The 20,595-nt window shown below is 45.1% G+C and overlaps 1 protein-coding gene across 8 annotated transcripts in view; it reads left to right on the forward strand.

Moving 5' to 3' along the window:
* NTM (neurotrimin) overlaps positions 1–20,595 on the forward strand; it is a 430,040-nt gene that overhangs the window by 218,562 nt on the left and 190,883 nt on the right. For all 8 annotated transcript variants that reach the window (XM_054693209.1, XM_054693210.1, XM_054693214.1 and 5 more), the window contains one exon: positions 19,704–19,936. In XM_054693209.1, the coding sequence (XP_054549184.1) occupies positions 19,704–19,936 (233 nt within the window). The remainder of the gene's footprint in view (positions 1–19,703; positions 19,937–20,595) is intronic.

Below are 20,595 nucleotides of genomic sequence, written 5' to 3' on the forward strand. Positions count from 1 at the left end.
ACTCACAAGGAAAGCACCTCCTGAAGATGCCTCTGCTCACCTGACCAGGTTTATACATACCTGCTAGTCTGCCTGATCCTACTCTCCAGCTTCTCTCAGTGGTGTCTCAGCTTTGTATCAGAAAATATGTGCCACTTATTTTGAATTTTACGATTTTATTTGTAAAAAATTTAAAGGCCCCACGAGTGATACAGATGTAGATTTCAAGCTGGAAAGCACAAACACTGACCCCAAATATGTCCTACCTTTGACCACACACCAGACAGACACCCTGTCCTGTTCATCTTTGTGAACCTTTTGTCAACCAGACCCTGGCTTATTGAGTGGCACACAGTGGGATGCAAAGAAAGCATTTTTGGTGATTGACTGAATAAAGGACATTTGTCATGATATCCAAGGGCTTTAAATTATATCATGTGTACCCACAGGAGGTGGGGAAATAAAAGAGAATATAGCTTGCTGGTGTGTGTGTGTGTGTGTGTGTGTGTGTGTCTGTTTAAGAAAGGGATTGGGGTGCGGGGCAGAGAAAGATGCTGGGTGATTAGCAGAGGAAGGAACACAGCCCAGAAAAGGTGCAATATCATATTTCATAAGCACCACGAGTCCCCATGAGTACCCCTGAGATGTGAGGAAGTTGGAGACTGAGGGCGTAAGTGGGGATCTGGTCATTTGTGTGCATGAGTGAATGTATGTGCATGGGAACAGATTGTAAACAGCCAAGATCAAGAGGATCTTGAACCTATCAATTCTTCCCAGAAGGAAAGTCAGATGGATCAAAATTGTCAGCACAAGCACCCTGTGAGCAATAGCAGGGAGAAAGAGTGTGTCTGCAGTCCAGCTGGGCGAGGTGGTGAACACAAAGACAGCGCTGAGGGTGACAAGAGGCACCTGGGCCAGATGTGCATGTGGGATGCTAGGGGGATTCTGCCCTTTTTCCCCTTGCATCACCCCCTTCTTTTCTGTGGTAGCTGGGCACTGAGGAGTAGTATGCAGAGACTGACAAAATGAGGCAATCAGATTGGAAATCAAAGCTCTCACCAAGGCTGGCTGTGTGCCAGCCTTCCCAGCAGCTACCTCCCCTGGTAGGGCTGGAGAAAGGGGAAGAAGCAGCTGCTGCCATTTCCCCGTGGAGTGGTTTTGGGATTTACTTTTATTTTTCTCAAGAGGAGAGGAGCTAGAGAGGGTCTCCAAGGCAGCAAAAAAAAAAAAAAAAAAGAGAAAAAAAATAAAAGGAAAAAGAAGGCAAAAATTGGAACATACTATGAGGAGAAAGACCCATGCGAAGAGCAAGGGAGAGAGAAGTGAGAGGTGGAGAGAAGCCTCGAAACAGGCCTTTCCTCTGCTTTTTGCTGGGTTTGGACTTCACAATCTGTTTCTTTGCCAACTGCCCCTAGTGTGTTGTCAGAGAGGCTCTATGTGAGCTGTAAAATGGGATTTTACTTACAGGGTGAATTGCTGGTGATTAGTCCCCTGGTCCTTTGAAGATCGGGAAACTAGGCACAGCATATTCAGGTCATTTTAAGGTGCTCTGTTTTGGTCCTACTCTCAGTCTTCTGTACTGAGAGTTCCAGAAAGTATTCCCACTTCCGTCCACTCTACAGGATGTGTCCTTTATTCATCTATTTGTTTCTCTGACTCCCTGTCCCAGGGCTCCTCCTACCTTAAACTACACCCCAGGGTCCCTGAGCTTGAGTCCTATGGGTTGACTGTGCCCTCTGCTGGATCAAATGGTGGTGAACGAGGCAGAAAAGAGGCCTCATTCCAGAAAACGTCCCCTGGCATGCTTCCCAGGAAAGTCTTTGGTTTAAGCAACCCGAACTCTAAATGAATACAGCTCAATATGCCTGTGATATATTAATACCCTGATAAGCTGGTCAGAATGTGTTTCCAAATAGACCTATTACATAAGTGGCAATAAATATGAACCATCTCGCCCCTCCCTACGGTTTGTGCAGAGAAGGATCTATAGTGAGGATCCTGGGGCCATGCAGACAGAGTCTTGGCAATTCCCACCTTCTGACTGATGGGAAGTCCTAAGCTCCTTATAACACAGGTCCCCTGTGACATCCACAGCACACAATTGTGCCCTTTGCCCACCGTTTTAATGACTTTCTATTTTGTTTTACAACCTGCAATCTGCTGCCTGTCCTGGTCAACAGTGTCTATCTTTTCTGCTGTTGCTTGCTGCCTCGGATGCTTTTATGGGCATTGATTCCCTTCACTGGTTCCCCAAAGAGGTTCTTTTCCTTGAGCCAGAGCGTCATTCCAGCGGATTACAGTGTCTGCCACTCTGCACTCCGATTTATTGCCATCCTGGGTTTTATTCTCTCCTACATTTGCAGCCAAGCCTCATTCATTTCGTTTTCTGGGGCGAGCAGAGTGGAAGAAGTTGCTATTAATAGGAGAAGGCATGCCATGCCGGCAGGCTTAGTGATGTCTAAGTTTATGGTCTGCAGGTTCCAGAGCCTTGCTCTGCCTTTAGATCCTGGCTTCTTCTAGGTGACCCAGCCCAGCAGGACTCTCACATAAGAATTCAGTCTCTGAAAGTCTTACGTTCTTTTCAGACTGTGTGAGCCAGTGATATTCTGGTGTTTTAAAAGGCTTACCAGTCTGTAAGAAAACTGGACCGAGACATAGATGGTGTTTGAATGCAGCAGGACAGGACAGGGAGATGGAGTGAAACACCTCAAGACCGTGACACCCCAGGTCCTCTTAGGTGGCTTGCTCTTTCTGTCAGGTCTGCCAGACACAAATGTATGTGAATTCAACTGAAGTCACTCTACGGTTGTATTTACTTTGATAAACATGTTTACTAATCATTTACCACAAATCAAATAGTAGAGCAATGTCTGAACAATATCCTACAGATAATAAATGTCTTTTGAATATGCATACAAAATATCACATCTCAACTGTCATCAGTCCACTTAGCCTCTCGGTGTTAGAATTTTCCAACTATTCAGGGATGATGGGGTATAAATATGAGCGATTACCTCTCCAGAGACCAGCCACAGCTTATTGTGGACTGACTCCAGGCTGTATAAATATATATCTCCTTCATCCAGGAACTGTAGCCACAAAGACTCTCCGAGGGAATGTGGTTATAGGTGTAGGACTTCACCCAGCTGAACTGATAGCCATGTTGGGATGGACTCGTGCAAGTGAGAATAAAGATTATTATTTCTTACTTTATGAAATTCTGCTGGAAAAGTATACTTCGCAAAAGCAACATGTGTGTGGTGGTAGGAGGTGGGGGAGGGGTAGAGTGTCTTTTTTTTTTTTTAAGATTTATTTATTTATTTACACAAGCACTGGGTACAGTCAGAAGCGCGGGAGGGTGAGAGAATTCACCAGAGCCAGAGCAGGGAGCAGAGCAGGCAGAAGGACCGAAGTACACTGCTGAGGGGAGCAGCGGGCGGCAGGAGAGGTCTGCGGCGCCATGTGGGACCCTCCTCCGGTGGCCGGGGAGCAGCCGGGGATTGAACCAGCGCCCCAGCGCTACAGAGGCTGCGGGCAGCTTCGCAACCCAGCACTCAACCACTGCGCCACCGGGGAGGCCCGGGTAGAGTGTCTTTGACCATATATTCTGGAAGGTCAGAAGAATTTGTATCAAAACTACTTGTATTTCTAGAAAGAGCTCTAATGATTAAGGCCTACAACTGTGTAAGAAGTATGATTACTGCTGGGTCTCTGATGACACTTTTAGAGGCAAATTAGAGGGTAGTTTCCCAGCATCTTGCACATATTGTATTTTACCTCCAGTAAGATAACAAGGGGGTAGCAAATAGACCCCAGCTCTGAGTCCAAGTTTCACACTCCGAAGCGAGCTCTATGTCATCAAAACTCTGGGAAATTTGACTCAACCGCTTATACTTGCTGCTTCTCTATCCTCGCTTTTAAGACACGAGAAATACATTTTAAGATAGAATTCCTAAATACAGACCTTAGTTGGGTTTTGCAAGATCTATGACTTTCTGCCTGTGCTACTTCAAAGTCACTGAAGGAAAGACTTGTTAGGAAATGGAAATAGGGTTTTTGTTTTTCGTGTCACTGTTTTGGATGCATACACACACGCAATTGCTGTCTTCCTCCACCAACCATTTCCAGTTGGGGCTTTACATTCTGTAAAGAACATGAGCATAGGAAGAATATGAGACCTCTCGGAAGTATATTGCCTGGGAAACAATGCAAGTTGTGTTAAAACAGTTGTCTGTCCATTCCTCCACCCTTTCCTCTAACCCATTCCCTTTTCTCTGTTCTTCACTTATCCTGGATTTTCTGAGACAGTTTGGCTCAGGCATTTTATAAAGATGAATCTGAATACCACTGCCACTTCTTTTCTCTTTAGGGGTGCTGCTGATCATTGAACGATTTAACAGGTTTTGATACAGCTGAAATAATCAAAGTGCCTCTTATTCTTCATTAGATGAACCCAATGTTATTACTTGGGGAATAGGAAATTTGTTTTAACACTAAATAATTTTGGAAGGAGAAAGGACCCAAGAGATGATCAGTACAAAGAGACCACCTAGGTAGACAGGACCACATGCAGGTAGAAATCAGTTAGTTAGTGGGGTAGGGGGAAAGAAACGAAGCTTTCAACATGAGAACTAGTTAGCTCTATTAGGAACATGCTAGGGAATACCATATCAGTCATATGAAGTCAAAAATAAAGAGAATAGAATGTGTTTCCCAAGTGGAAAGAAGAAGATACTACATTTTTCTCCCTCTGACTTTTTTTGTGAATCTCTTGATAATTACAATGAAAGGAGTAATCATGTTGCTAATTTTATTCCAAGCATTTAAATTCCAATTAATATTATTTGACTGCTCTGTGTCCTGCTGGGGTGAAATAAAACATGCTCTTTTGCACTCTCCTCTTTCAAGAATTTGCATAAAAAGTGAAAGCATGTTTTACATATATTGCATCTTTTTAATTTTTTTTAATGTTTTCTTATTTCCATACATCTTTGGATGGAGTAGGAAGAGATTATGCTAAGTGAAATAAGTCAGAAGGAAAAAGGAAAATATCAGATGGTTTCACTTTCAGGGGGAATATAAGGAAACAGGACAAAGGATTAGGAGAAAGACAAAACTTGTAGGCAAACAGCATACAGCCAGGGAGGTGAGGAAGAGGGGTCAAAACAGGGGAGGGAAGAGCACAAGGGACCATAGTGTCTGGTGGTAGGAGACTTATGGGGACTACACGTGAGGGGACAAATCAAATATTACACATTTAGTGCATTTTTAAATTGGCATCCTTGCCTTCACAGTCCTACTCCACTTTCTGTTTGCAGTTTCCAATCTTCTTTCTCTGTTCACTTTGGCAAAGAATGGAAGAGTCAAAAGTTTCTGACATTCCTGTCCCTAGGGAATGCGGAGATGGCTTTAGAGGTGCAGACAGCAGACCAGGAGAGTCCTGCAGAGCTAGGGGTGTATCAAACATTGCTTTGTCTTGTGCTGAGTAGCAGGGGGGTGAAATGACTTGCCCACAACCACACAATGTGTAGTCCTAGGTCTGGGCTTAGAGATTTGTGCCTGCCTCCAGCTCTGTTTTGACAATTGCGTGAGATGTAATTATTTGTGAAAGGATTGGGCATGCTGTCATGCACAAGGAAATTTTGAGCTATTATTTTTCTGGCTAATTAAGAAAAACAGTCTTAGGAAATGTCTGTTGCCTCCTTCTCATTTTGCAAGCTTTTGTGGAGCAGGAGCCGAGGCATGGTGACTTCTGATCGTGCAGCTCACTGTGCTGCATTCACAGTGAGATCTGCAAGCTTGGCATGAGTAACCATGGAGAACAGCTGGCAAGATTCCAGTGTTTGGGTTGTGCCTGAGGCCAACTATTTTCTCAGAAACACCTGGTTTAGGATAGATGCCTCTGCAGTGTGCCTCGCTTAAGACAACAGACCTCTCCAGACCGATGACAGTCGTGGACCAAGTACAGCAGGTGGCAGGTGTTCAGTGGTTGGCACAGCAGCCCTAAGGCTGGGGTCAAAATAAAGAAAATGCCCTGCCTGCAAATTGGCATATGATCTGGCAAGAAAGGGGGCAGAGGTGTGTGAGATGCTGAGGGATGGCAGACACCAGTACAGACATGAAGATGCAAATGATGAGGGTTTGGGTAGTGGTCTACTGACATAAAGGGTGGCGTGTGAAATGATGTGGCATCTTGGTAGAGTGTGAGGCATTGAGGGAACTGCAAGAAAACTACAGGCACATACAGATGGCCCCCAACTTGGGGTATTTTTCGAATTACCCATGATTTTTGAGTTTAGGATGGTGCAAAGTTATATGCCCCCATTAGTTTTTTTTTTTTTTTAAGATTTATTCATACAAGAGCTGGGGTACAGGCCAGAGGTGCAGGAGGGTAAGATGATTCACCAGAGACAGAGGGGGAGTCAGTCCTGCAGACTGACTGAAATACACTGCTGAGGGGAGCAGTGGGCGAGACAGGAGAGGTCTGCGGGCCATGTGGGTAGCTCCCTGGCCAGCCGGGGATCTATCCGATGCTGCAGAGGCTGCAGACAGCTTCACAATGCTTCACTCAACCCCATAGGCACCAGGGAAGCCCTGGAATCTTTAGTTTTAATCACACCCCAGACTAGTGATTTTCGGTGAGATACTCTCTTAGGTGTTGGTACCAGGCTGCAGCTCCCCATCCACCACGTGGTCATAAGAGTAAACAACCATTTTGATTTTCACTTTCAATCAGTCTTCAACAAATGGCATGAGCTATTTGACACTTTACTATAAAATAGGCTTTGTCTTAGATGGTTTTGCCCAAGTGCAGGCTAATATGAGTGTTCTGAGACATATGGAGTAGTGCAGGCTAAGCTAGGATGGTCAGTAGACTAAGTGTATTAAGTGCATTTTTGACTTAAGATATTTTCAATTTATAATGTTATGGGGACATAACCCTGTCACAAGCCCAGGAAGAGCTGTGGAATCACTTAAAACAAAAACAAAATTATATCTGTACTCTGATACGTACAAGGTGATGGGTCTAAATCTGCCTGGGGTGTAATGATATGTTACTATAAAATGTTTGGGAACCACTGAATGGTTCTGAAAATAATTAGTCGAATATTTGTTAGTAATGTCCTTCTGGTGGAAGGAGAGTGTGGACTAGAAGAGTTAAATCTGGAGGCAAGAGGACAGTTAGGAGAAGCTGGTACAGCTGCCCAGCCAGGTGAGGTGAGCCTGGGTGCTCCCCACTGGCCCTCACCACCTGGTGATTAGAAGGTCATGGATATGAGTGAAATTAGGGAATATTTAAGCTTGTTGAAGCAACAAGGAGAAATGTATTCAGAGAAAGACTCGCTCTTCCATAGTCCAATGGGTATCCCTCTCCACAGAGAACAGTAAATAAAAGGCACCAAGGGTTTCTGTAAAGGACGTGGGTAATTATCTGTCCAATGTTGGTTGCAGGAAATTACTCCAGAAGAAGCAGCGGATGGAGCTCTATCCTTGAGAGGACTGATGCCCTAGTCAGCATTTTTGCATCTACACACCCACTGCCTCCCCTCACCCACCAGCTCATGCTTCTTCTCTGCCAGCAAAGATGGGGACCAGTGGGAAGGAGAGCACCCCTCTCTTAAGGGCTGAAATTGTACTTTCAGAATTAAAATCGGGCCTCTTCCTTTCTGTATTGTCCAGTATTCGTCACTGAATTGCCTGCCTAGGTCCCCTGCTTTGCTTCATTTAAGTAGCTGTTATCTACTTTGTAGCATAAGCTTCTAAAATAAAGAGAGTAAGGGATATGTTTTGTTCTGAAGAGCAAGCACTGCGTGTCTGCTGGCATAGAAGCACAATAAATAAATGTTCAGTGCTGAGCATGGTGATGTAAATGCATTTGGTTATTTGGGAAATAATACTAAAGCCAGGGTTAATGCATGTTCACGCAGAAGATCTGGGAACACAAGCACTTCCCTCTTCTTGTGGACTCTTTTATCCTCTTCCCTTAAATACTTTCTTTGACTGTCACAAAACAATAAGAATCGAGCAGGCCAAGGTTTCCACATGTGTTGCATATGGAAACTGAGTCATGGAAGGTCTAGGGACCCAAGCCAATCACAGCAACGAGCTCACCTTCACGGCAATTAGTCCCCAAGGTCCAGGCATAGTTGTAACTTCTCTCAAATATGAACATGTGAGCTGAGGTGTATCAGATAAAATCAATGAATGCATGGTAACTTCCAGATGGTAGACATCTTGTTAAAATCTGAGTAACACCCAGTACATTGTCAAGCTTTGGGAATGTTCATTTACAGACTCCCTCTTAGTATCCACTAACCCAGAAAACACTATTATTTTATCACAGGTTAAGAAATCAGGAGGTACAGATTCTCATGTCCAATCTTTCTTTAACTAAATAGCTCGTCGCTGTAGGCTTATGAGTGAAGTAGCTGCATCGATTTAACTTCTCTAGGCTTCTTGTTTGTAGGAGATAGCTGAGCGCTCAGGCTCCTCCATGCACCAAGTTTTTACTTCTTTGTAATGTTCTCAGCAGAAGCACAGCTCTCCAAGACCTTCCCCCAGCCCTTTAGCTGCGATGGGCTGCCTAACACTTGTCTGTTTTCTGTACAACATCCCATAGCATCACCCTTTGGTAAAAGACCTAACAGATCACTATAATCTGGTTTTCTTGATTTTCTTTTGCATGAGCAGAATGTCAGTTTCAACCGGCCTGCATTGTGCTGCTTAAGTACTCAATATGACACATGGCATGTATTAGGTGCTCAACGAATGTTGTGATTTATTGAACTCCGGAGTAAACCTATTCTTATACATGTGACTTAGCCACCTCTTTGGAGGTAGCTGTGTCCCCAGACACAGGCCCTAACTTGGGAATTGGTAGGAGAGTGACTTACAAGGAGATGCTGCCTAGGGAAAGGAATAAGCAGGGCAGGGCAGGGCAGGGCAAGAAGTTAATGAGAAGGGGAAAGCTAGGTCTGGAGCTGGGGTCCTTATGAGTGGAAGGTCATGAAATGGTCCTGAGGAATGGGTAGGGTGACTGTGAGCCACTGAGAGCCCTGAACACAGCCCCTCCTGCTGGCCCGATGAAAGTTGCAACTGTGGCTATAAGAGAACATCCATTTAGGTGTCTGATGGTATGAATAAGACCCACCCACCATAAGCTAGAAAGGAAGATCTTCCTGTGAAGGGGAAATCTCAGGCTTCTTCTCTTTCCTCCCTTGGCCTCAGATGGTATTTTCCTCACACCCCAAACTCCTGAAATAGCATTTCAGCTGCTATGGAGAAGAGGGGCAAACCCCTCCTGGGACATTCCCCACCCCTACAAGCTGTCTGGCCTCTTCCTTCTTAAACTTTCAACCTCTGCTCTCTCACAGAGCCCCTACTTTTGCCCTAAGGGTATGCCCCACATCCACATTCCTATCTTAAGGCAGACTTTTCTTCCTATGGAGAATCCTGCTTCCCTTTTCTCTGTTCATGCTGATATATATTTTCATTCCATCTGAGCTCCAGACTCACCCTCCTGAGATTTGTGGTCCCATGCACATACCCCAATACACAACCCCCATGATCCTCGCGAGCTGACCCTCTAGCATTAGGCCTGGTGGGACTGTATTCCCCTGGTGTCAGTGTCGCTAGGTGCCCCCGTGCTCTCTCGCCCTTCTTGGCTGCAGGCAATACTCAGCCCAGTCTCCTGTCTCCCTGAACCAGGAGCTCCCATTCTGCCCCTCTGCCCTTCCCTGACTACAGAACAGCCTGCATCTTTCCGGTACCTTCTCTTTGCCGCCTTCACATCATCTCACACTCCTTTTCATTAAGCTTTTCTTCTAATCATGCATCACTTGTGAAAGTTACAAATTGAGGGCCTCCCTGGTGTGCATGGGGTTAAACATCAGCACTATGAAGCCATCCACAGCTACTGCAGCACAAACGAGATCCCTGGTCAGGGAGGTGACCCACACGTTGCAGCAGACCTCTCCTGTCTCACCCGCTGCTCCCCTCAGCAGTGTATTTCAGTCAGTCTGCCTGTTCTGTTCCCCACTCTGTCTCTGGTGAATCCTCTCACCCCCCCCCCCCACCCCACACACACACACCTCTGGCCTACACCCCAGCTCTTGCATGCATACATAAATAAAAATCTTCAAAAAAAGAAAGCTACTAATGAATCATCTATCATATTACTTCTGGATCCCCAGACACAGGCCCTGACTTGGGAATTGGTGGGAGAGTGACTTATAAGGAGATATGCCTAGGGAAAGGGATAAGCAGGGCAGGGCAGGGCAAGAAGTTAAATGGAAGCTCAGTTTCAGCCAAATATTTATGAAGGTGGCTTCAAGCAGATCTGTGGGGAGCCTCTGGTAGGTACAGAGAACTCAGGCTTTCATACTCCCACATAGTCCTGCACTGCTGGCTGCCCTGGGGGGACGCCAACTCCCAGACACTTCCATTCTGTGAGTGGGTGCAAAGGGGCTCCCGCAGCCTGAAGGCAGGCCTCCAAAGAGAGTTGCAGATTTGAGCTGTTAGAAGAGAAACTCACAGAAACCTGGGGAGCTGAGAGAGATGATAAAAGGGGCCCGAGGGAACTGGGTGAAACACAGGACTACATTTCCTGGTGGGGACATCACAGTGGATCAAAGTCCTGGGAGCCAGGCCTGGCTTCCAGCCTCCCTGAAGAGTGGGTTCTCTGGCTCCAGGCTTCAATTCCCCATGACAGACTTACATGTCTCATCTCTGTAGACTGCTTTAACATGAGCTCAGGTCCTGCCTCCTTCAGGGCTGCCTCTTCTGTCAGCACTTGAGGTAGAACAGAAGGTGTGTCCTTTCCTCAGGTGGATGTACCTGTGAAACATCTTTCCTCTGGCTTAGGAAATGTGCTTCTAGGGCTTTCTAGTCCTTAGTACAACAGACTCACTGATAAAATGGGCTGAGAGTGCCAGCTGCTCTCTCTCCCCTGCCTCATAGCTCCCCTCTTTGGGGCTCCTCCATGGAACTCACCATCATTTTATATTGGGGAAGATGAAAGAAAGTGAGAGGAACGAAGGGGGCATAACCACCTTTTTTTTAAGATTTATTTATTTATGCGTACAAGAGCTGGGGTACAGGCCAGAGATGCCGGGGGTGAGTGGGGAACAGAACAGGCAGATTGATCGAAGTACACTGCTGAGGGGAGCAGCAGGAGAGTCAGGAGAGGTCTGCTGTGCCATGTGGCTTGCTCCCTGGCCAGCCGGGGATCGAACTTGTGCTGCAGAGGCTGCAGATTGCTTCATAGTGCGGTGCTTAACCCCTTGCACCACCAGGAAGGCCCCCGTAACCATCTTTAACAATAAACTGGTTAAGTTACCTGTGCTCCTCTAAGAGGTCACACCTCAGAAAAGCTACTTTCAAAGATGTTTCTGGAAGCAAATCAGGACTCGGGATTTAGAAATGGAGCACTGATATTTGAATGCATGGCTTTATGATATTTGGAATTTACATTCTAAAATCCGTCCAAGGTTTGGACAGTCAAATTGGTTCTTTTTCAGGAACTAATGAACCCACTGGACTGTGTTAGTAATTGTAAAATGAAATTATTCTAACAACTAATTTCCATTATCTATTCTTAAATGATGGTAGTCATCCCTGTGGTCAGGAGAGAATGTTGAGTATATGGGTCCTATCCCCTCAAAAGATATGCCATGAGGACTATGCCGTTGAGCTGCCACCCTGAATAGTTAGAATGGTTGACTTAACATCAGTAATTTTTTTTTTTTATCCTAAGCATTTGCTTAAGTGAAACCATCATCATTATGCCATTAAGTTGACTTTTAGGACTCAGGTTGTCGGTACTCCTCTGAGCAGGAGTTTTTCAAACGACCAGTTGTTACAGGGAACAGATGAAGAAATCTGGCAGAAAACATGCAAACCATCAGGTTCTGAGCCTCAAGATTGAGGAAGAGCTCCAACATGGCCACAAGTCCCAGCTAAGGTGGTTCTTCCCTTGGGAGACAAAGTGAAGTTCAACACTTCTCTAGGAAATGTTGGTCTCCATGAAACGGTTTCAAGAGCCCTTCTTCTATGGTTGGACCACTTTGATTATTTTAGGGGAAGAAATAGAAAGAAAATCATCTCAGTTGCCTGGTTTTGGCTACATAGGGACAAAACACTGTTTACTTATGGTTGCATGACACGATCTAGCCACCATGTAGCCCATATGGTCTCGTGCTAGAGGTGAGAGGCCTCCCTGGCCACATTGATGTAACACATGATTATTGATACACACATGGCTTCTGGGAGCTCAGGCTTACAAATGTGGTCTGACCAATTGAACAGTGCCAAGCCTCCTTCAACATTTGAATTATCATCAGGATTCTGTCAGTGATTTCATATAACACAAATCAAAATGCTATACCATTCATTTCAGAAAAGTCATGGCCCACCTAACTCAACATTATTTGTTCTGAGATGATGCTACCACATTTGTCTCAGATGGGAAAGAGAGATGGATAGGTGTGCTTGTTGAGAAATTTCCTTAGAGGTGCATAAAGACAAACCCTTTTGATTTATCCCCCAAACAATAGAAAAGTAGAAGGTGATGACCTCCGCTTTTCTGAAGCTCGCAAGAGTAAGCATGTGCAGAGGGATGTGTGTGTATTTTGTGTCTGTAAATGCAGGTCAGTGGTGACATAATTATCCTGACAGCCTAGGACACAGACCCCATAGTCTTTTACTTCTCAGAAGTTTGTGAAAGGTGGGAGATTTTAATAAAAAAATCAATCAGTTGGCAGATATTTATTAAGTGCTTACTTTGTACTCAATACAATGTTGTACAGGGACACATGGGAAAAATAAGGCATGGCCCTTAGATTTCAAGAACTACCATCTAGTGATCAGTGTAACATAAATACAAGCCCAAGATGAGTAAACAGTATGTATAGTAGATTGTATAATATTATTTGTTGGATTTTCCACTACACCTAAAACAATGCATTTACCTGCATGGTTCCATTTAATTCTCTCATTAGCCCCAGGGAGGAGGGAAAGTTATTTCCATTGCAGATGAGTTAAATAAAACTCATTGAGGTCAGATGACTTGTTGATAGGCAATAAAAAACAGAGCTGGGATTTGGATTCCAGCAGTGTGACTTGAAAACCTGCTCCTATCCTCTTCCTCACCTTTCCTCAGATGGTTAGGGATCTACCTGCAGTGTGGACCTCAGTACAGTGTGTATACAGCTGACCTTGTTGCTTAGTCCATTTGCCTCTGACATAAGGACTCCTCCTTAGGTATGACCAGCCTTGTCATCAATTTCTTTTTTTTAATGATTTATTTATTTATGCACACAAGAGCTGGGGTACAGGCCAGAAGTGTGGGGGGTGAGAGGATTCACCGGAGACAGAGTGGGAAACAGAACAGGCAGACTGACTGAAATACACTGCTGAGGGGAGTAGTGGGAGAGACAGGAGAGGTCTGCTGTGCCATGTGGGTCACTTCCCTGTCTGGAGATCAAACTCATGCTGCAGTGGCTGTGGATAGCTTCATAGTGCCGCATCTTAACCCCTTGCACCATTAGGGAGACCCCTTGCCATCATTTTCATAACTATTAAGATTTCATAGTACGGATCATTTCTGTTTAATGTAGAACCACAGCAGTTAAGAGATGTGAGGCCAGCATGAACTGAATGTAAGATCAGTGTTCTTATGTCTACATGACCTAAACCAACTTTATAAATAGCAACATGAGTTTAGATTCTAGTAAAATGGAAATCAGCAATTCCACTATTGAAGCCTTTTTCTATAATAAAGTGCAAAGGTGTCAGCTGATATCTGGATTCTCAACAAGTTGGTGATGAAACATCTCAGTGTGTTCTTTGGTTGTTTCACATGGAAGTAGATTCAGAAGACACACAAACCAATATCATGGAACTGGATATTAATAAACCATGTGCACGGTGAGGTTTCTCTGTGAAGTTCAAGGAGAGGGTGGGGCCTCGAGCTGAGTACTCAGAGGAACCAAACTGGGGCAATAATTTTTTTGTGATAAGAGGAGATTGTGACCAGGTGCTGTGAAGAGCTTATTCCATTGTGGTCTCAAGCCGCTGCTTAAGATGTGCTGCTTTCAAAAGCAGTTAAAAGGCCATTTGATAGAAGGAATTGTGGGATTACCCACTGTCTGGATCCATTATAGTCCTCAGATCTTCAGGCAGGTGTGTTTAAGAAAGGCCAAGCCTGGATCTTCCCTTGCTTCAATAATCCTCCTCTTTATTTCAACTCTCCCTTTGCCCGTCTTTAGAAGGTTGCAAACAGGTACTTTTGCTCTTTCTTTCCAATTACCAGGTTCTCCCCATTCCTCCATTTCTTTCTCTCCTTCCAACCCAAATCCCAAAGTACCTTGACATCTTAAGTCCACACTTTCATGATTTTCTTTCTACAACACTTATCTTGATCTTGCTAGATTATTTTTTGGCTATTCTTCTATGTATAGATGCAGCAAGAGATTTAAGACATAGAGGTTTGCACTTTTGGAGCTTGGACTTGATCAGGGCAGCTGCAGAAAATTACTGGCATGGCAGGTTCCTCTCCCACATGCCTTGCTGGGTGCATGGTACAGCGTGGGCACATCAGCAGGTCTTCTGCTTGTCAGCTAAATCTGAGACTTTTAATCATGGAAGAGAACGTGTTGATGATTGGTGCAGGATGGATACCTGTGATGATCCATGTTGAAATAGATACAATCTTCTCTCGTGAGAAGTGAAAAAGACACTCAGAGCCTAAGTGAATGACTCAGCAGTGAAAGCATCCCTGCCAGGTGTGCGCTCTCTCTACCTGACTTCAGCCAGGAGTTGCCTAGGTCATGGGTTGTTCATAGAGTTACACAGAGGAAGGCAAGGCCACATGTCTGGTGGGATAGGAAGGCCATTCACACAAACACCAAAGGCTGGTGCTCACTGGCTGAGGGCTGGCATGTGCAGATAAGCCAGAGCAGGCAGTGAGACCAGAGACAACTTGAGTTGAGGGAGAGTTGAAATTTGAGGTGTTAGGAGTTCCAGGGCTGGATGTAGGTCATTGCCATGTTTATACGCATGGCCAGTTGGGCAGAGAGTAGGCCAGAGAAAATTGTAAGGGGCTGATTTTCAGGGTTTGGACACACCATTCCAATCCTTTCTACCTGCCAGTGTTTTTCCTGACCTGCCTCATATTGACCTCTGACAACTTTTCTCTTGGCCCGTGGACATCTGCAGCTTCACTTACCTGGACTGATCAGGAAGAGTTGAGCGTGAAACCTTTCTCACTGCCAGTTATTCACATAGTGACTCACCTCGCTGAAGGAAAGGTTAGATCATGTATGTGTGGTTGGGCATTGATTTTGTAGAATGATGTTAAGGTTGTTTCTGGAAAAGACTGCCTGTTGATTGAATATCCCACCACCCAGGCATCCACTCTGGCTGGGAGAGTCCCCACCACTCTGGTGGGGAGAGCATTTAAGCTCTTTTTTCACATTTCTTTTAAGCCCAGGAGAATTGTATCCCCTGCCTTGTTGTAGAGACTCGATAAATGAGACAGCTAGATGGGGGCAGGTATGAGAGGGTGACGAGAGCTGGCTGCCAGGTTACTTTTGTGATCCATCTCTGCAGAAGCCAACGTTAATGCTGTGGAGACTCAGCAAGACTGATACCTGGCAGTGACAGTTTGGACATCTAAACATGACCTTGGATGTGCCCAAAACCACAGCTGAAGCTATGCCAACTTTCCAGTGTAGTCTATTACAGGGGCTGCATAACCGAGCTGGAAATTGGCTGCGTTTGGAGTGTTAGTGTATCTGTAAATGAACGTCTTTGGCCCTGTAAGTGCAGTGCAGCGTGGTGAGGCTACTTCTGTTTCAGTCAATTTCCAGTAATTAGACACTCAGAAGAAAGCCCAGGACAGTCCTCTCATGTTCATCAAGAGGTTGTGAGATGCCCCCATTGCGGGCATCCACAACAATTATTCAAGCAGTGTCGAGCTTGCTGATCAGCATTCCCTGCACCATGGCCATGCACCTGGTATCTGGTCAAATTTCAGCTGCTGGGGAAGAAATAATGAGGACTCTGCTTCTGGCTTCCCAGAACATATTGGTTACAAGAAAGTTCTCTCCTATAAAGTAATGGAAAACTGTTTCAAACAAGAGTCATTTCCAAGTGCCCGCTCGCTCTGCTGCTCTCATCCCAGATATCTAAATTAATGATTCTCAAAGAGTGATCTCCTGACCACATCTGTATTTTTATTTGGTCTTCCCGGTGATTCTGATGCATGTTGAACTTAAATGTTAAAAGGACCTGGGGGAAGCTCTATATGGGATATTCAAGTACATTTAATTTGGGGGGAAAATAAACTGGGTCTGAATCTTGGTTCTGCAGCTTAATATCAGTGTGACCTCAGCTATGTGGATAATATATTTTAATCTCTCTTAACCCCATCTGTAAATTGGCAATAATAAGTGCACCCAATCCAGTTGCTGAGATGATGAAGTAGTGCCTGGAATAGGCTTGCACGTTACATAGCATATAGTAATAAGTGCTCAATAACAATCACCATGAATATGAATTAAATCAATTTCTCTGCTTGGATCCAAGCAAGTCAAAGCAGTGACCATCCTTAAATTTATTAAAATGATTAATGCCCCAAGTATGTTGCTAGCAAAGCCAGCTATGGAGTGTGTTTTCTTATGGAATTTCAAGTCCTATGGTTGTAAATCTACCGTTCAGGTGAAGCAGCCTGATAGGCAGAACATCGTGCCTGCGGGGAATAGGAGGAGGTGGGGCCAGGCACAACCCAGAGGGAAGTCTTGATATACACTGTCAACCAGTCCAAACTTCATGTATTCCAGTTACCTGGAAATCTTACTAAAAAGCAGATTCCAATTCATTACGTCGGGAGGTCAGGCCTAAGAGTCTTCATTTCTAACCAGCTCCCAAGTGGTGCTGATTTGATGGTTTTCTGACCACAGTTTCACATAGTGAAGTGATAGCTCAATGCTTTTCAAACTCTAATGTGATCTGATGCACCGGTGGATTATGCTACTTAAGTAATGGTCTAGTGGCCATCAGCACTGGCATCACTGGGGAGCTCATTAATAATACAGAATCTCAGGTGCCCCCCAGCCCTGCTGTCATCAGAATATGATGACAGCAAAGAACCAAGGAGACTCATAAGCACAGTAGAGTCTGTTACCCATCTATTCACCTAGGTTCTTGCACGTGGTTAAATGTTCTGCTCTCACCATCTTGAAAACCTTCATAATTCTTAGAATACTCTGCATTTGTATGTTGTACTGAACTGCACAAATTGTGTGTGTGGTCCTGGGTATACTGTTCTATACCAATTCCTTTCAAAATTTCCAACTGAGATATTTTTGGAAACACGTATGTCTGGGTTCCCCAATATTCTGAATCAGTCAGACGGGAAATGAGAGTTAGAATCTCTAACAAGCCCCTCAGGTGATTCTGATGCAAGTGGCTCATGCTGTCTTCCAGAAATTCTCCACTGATCTTTTCCTAGTTAGATCTTCCATCATTTCCATGCTGCGTTGTCCAGAAAACACAATAAGCAGCACAAATTTTGTAGGACACCAGAGCAAAGGTGTTTCTGGTTGAGCAGTTTTCCCTATAGGAGCTCCCAGCAAGGCTTCCCACCTGCGTCTGAGGGGCCCTGGAAAGATCATGTGACATTTACACAAGTATAAGCAGAGAAGATGCAGGGTACTAGAGGGCTCCTCTGGAGAGGGACTGCCAGGGGAGCTGGGGTGCTGAGCAGCCATTCCTATGCTTTTTATGGTTACAGATCATTTTGAGAATTCAATGGAAGCAATTGTCCCTTTCAACTGAAAAACCCAGAATTGTACATTCTGAGAAGCACACAGGACTGAGAGTTAGATGCCCTGGCTGAACAGATCCAAGTCCATCTCTAACCTGGGCCCAGTTAACAGACCATTCCAAACCCTAATCTTTTATTTTTTTAATTAAAGATTTATTTATTTATTTATTTATTTATGCATAGAAGAACTGGGGTGTAGGCCTGAGGTGCAGGGGCCGGAGGTGAGAGGATTCACCAGATACAGAATGGAGAGTAGAACAGGCAGATCTACTGAAAAACACTGCTGAGGGGAGCAGCAGGTGAGACAGGAGAGGTCTGTTGTGCCATGTGGATTAGTTCCCTGGCGGGGGATTGAGCTCATGCCACAGTGGCTGGCGATAGCTTAATAGCGCAGAGACTTTAATCCCTGTGTCAGCAGGGAGGCCCTATAGTCCTCATCTTAAGTAGAGTGTGAGTAAGGTCATCTATCTCACAAACTTGCTACAAGAATCAAATGAGACAGGATGATGTAAAAGCATTTTGTACCCTGCACAAGAATGTACCAATTTGAGGCATCATTATACAGACCATGCTGCATTGCTGTTTCCAGTATTAAAGTTAGGATCAGGACACTGTGTTTGTGAATTTAGCCTAAGGCCACAGAACTTGCTTGGTGTAGGAAAGAGAGGGAAATGAGTACAGACAGAGATGTGATTAGGGCGTGGGAGAGAGGCTGGGGATTTTGCAAGAATAGGAAAGAGAAGGGAGTTTCCATAATTTGGGGACTCCACGTGCAAAACAGAAAGAGAAGAAAACTATTTTTACATGTACAAACAGTTTAAGGTTTTGGAAAATGTCTTTAGTCTAGCAGTAATTGAACAGCTATGCCCCTGGGTATCATGACAATAAATAGCAATGGGGGTGGTCCATATTTAGTTTTGACTTTAGAAGCCTTCTGTCAGATTTCACTATTCTGAGATGGGAAGAATAGTTTTTAGTAGTTGAAATCTGAGTTTCTTATCTAACACGCCTTATCTGTGTGACTTGGGAGAATTACTTAGTTTCTCTTTTGTTCTTCAATTCCCTCTACTGGTACAACCTTCCCCATAGGATTGTTATGAGTGACTTACACTGAGCGAGGTCCGGAATCATCCCATCTACCTCATGGAGAGCTTTCAGCAAGGGCTTGTGCTGGAAGGGCCTGACCTTCCTGCTTGCTGAAGATGCCCCTGCTTGTAATGGAAGTTTATCTGAAGTGGTCCTATACACTCATGGTTTTAGAAGCTTCTAAAACTGAGCTTCTCAGGACCCAGGTGTCTGAGACAGCCAGGGTTCTGAGTTTATAGACACATAAGGCCAGCTTCTCTCCTGCCCACCTGTGACTATGCAGGTGCCTTTCCCCCCCGTCCTTTTCCTAAAAACCTGTCCTTTTAAAATGTTAAGAGGGCCTCCCTGGTGGCCTAGGGGTTAGGTCTCAGTGTTATCTTCCCTATGGCCTGAGTTGGACCCCGGGTCAGGGAGCTAACCCACATGGCACAGCAGACCTCTCCTGTCTTACCTGCTGCTCCCCTCAGCAGTGTGTTTCAGTAAATCTTCCTGCTCTGCTCCCCACTCTGTCTCTGGTGAATCCTCTCACCACCACCCCCTGCACCTCTGGCCTACACCCCAGTTCTTCTATGGAAAACTTAATTAAAAATAAATAAAATGTTAAAAATAAAAAAGACAAAACCAAACATAAGACATCTGTTGCTGAGTTCCAGAAAGTGCCACCTAGGACAAGTCCAACAAAGGAAACATGCATGAACACTAGGGGTTTGGGGTGGAAACAAGTCATGGTGGCCTCGCCTTGAAGCCAGCACAGGGGTGGCCCCCCTTACTCCTCTGCCCCCTTGACTGATACATCTGTTCTTCCCTTCAGGTGCACAATTGACAACCGGGTCACCCGGGTGGCCTGGCTGAACCGCAGCACCATCCTCTATGCCGGGAATGACAAGTGGTGCCTGGACCCTCGCGTGGTCCTCTTGAGCAACACCCAAACCCAGTACAGCATCGAGATCCAGAATGTGGACGTGTATGACGAGGGCCCGTATACCTGCTCTGTACAGACGGACAACCACCCCAAGACCTCGAGGGTGCACCTCATAGTGCAAGGTAGGGGGGGCTTGCTGGATGGGGTGATTGTGCAGCTCAGTGGGAGGAACTGTTTGAAATACCTTCAGCAATCCTGATCGGAGATGGCTTCTGTTTGTCCCATCTGGTCAGGAAAACTTCCTAATTGTCATTTTGCCATCAGAGGCTGAATTTTCAAATAATTTTCTCATTGAATAGGACTTTTTTTTGTTTTTGTTCCAATAATATATTTTCTCAGAAAATTATCTTCTAATTATTGCTTTCCTTGGCTTTTTTCTCCTCTAAGAATTTTTAGGTTCCATGCAATTCCAAGTTTGTTTTATTTTAAGACCAACCCTTGAATGCTTTTCTGGCGCTGCACATATGCCACATTGGCACGGCCTGCAAAGGGGGCAGGGCCCACACAGATGTTCCGGACACCTCCCTAGCACAGAGCCCGCGTGGCCAAGTCCACTCTTTGCAACTCGCTGGCATCTTCTCATCCCTCCCGGCCCAGGGTTTCTGACCCACAGCACCCTGTATTCCTGTGTCTGATCTTCTGTGATTTGGATGTACCCCAACTTCCCCTCTCTTTCCTGCAGCCCCACCCCACTTTTGAGGTTGTGTGTTTGCACTACTCGGCTTCTCTCTGCATTCTGCTCCCTCTGTTTCTCAGGCCTGGCCAAGGGTGCTGGCCTGTT

Source organism: Talpa occidentalis, unplaced genomic scaffold (genome assembly GCF_014898055.3).
Source record: "Talpa occidentalis isolate TD23 unplaced genomic scaffold, MPIMG_talOcc4v2.1 talOcc4.12, whole genome shotgun sequence".
In the NCBI taxonomy this organism is placed as follows: Eukaryota; Metazoa; Chordata; class Mammalia; order Eulipotyphla; family Talpidae; genus Talpa; species Talpa occidentalis.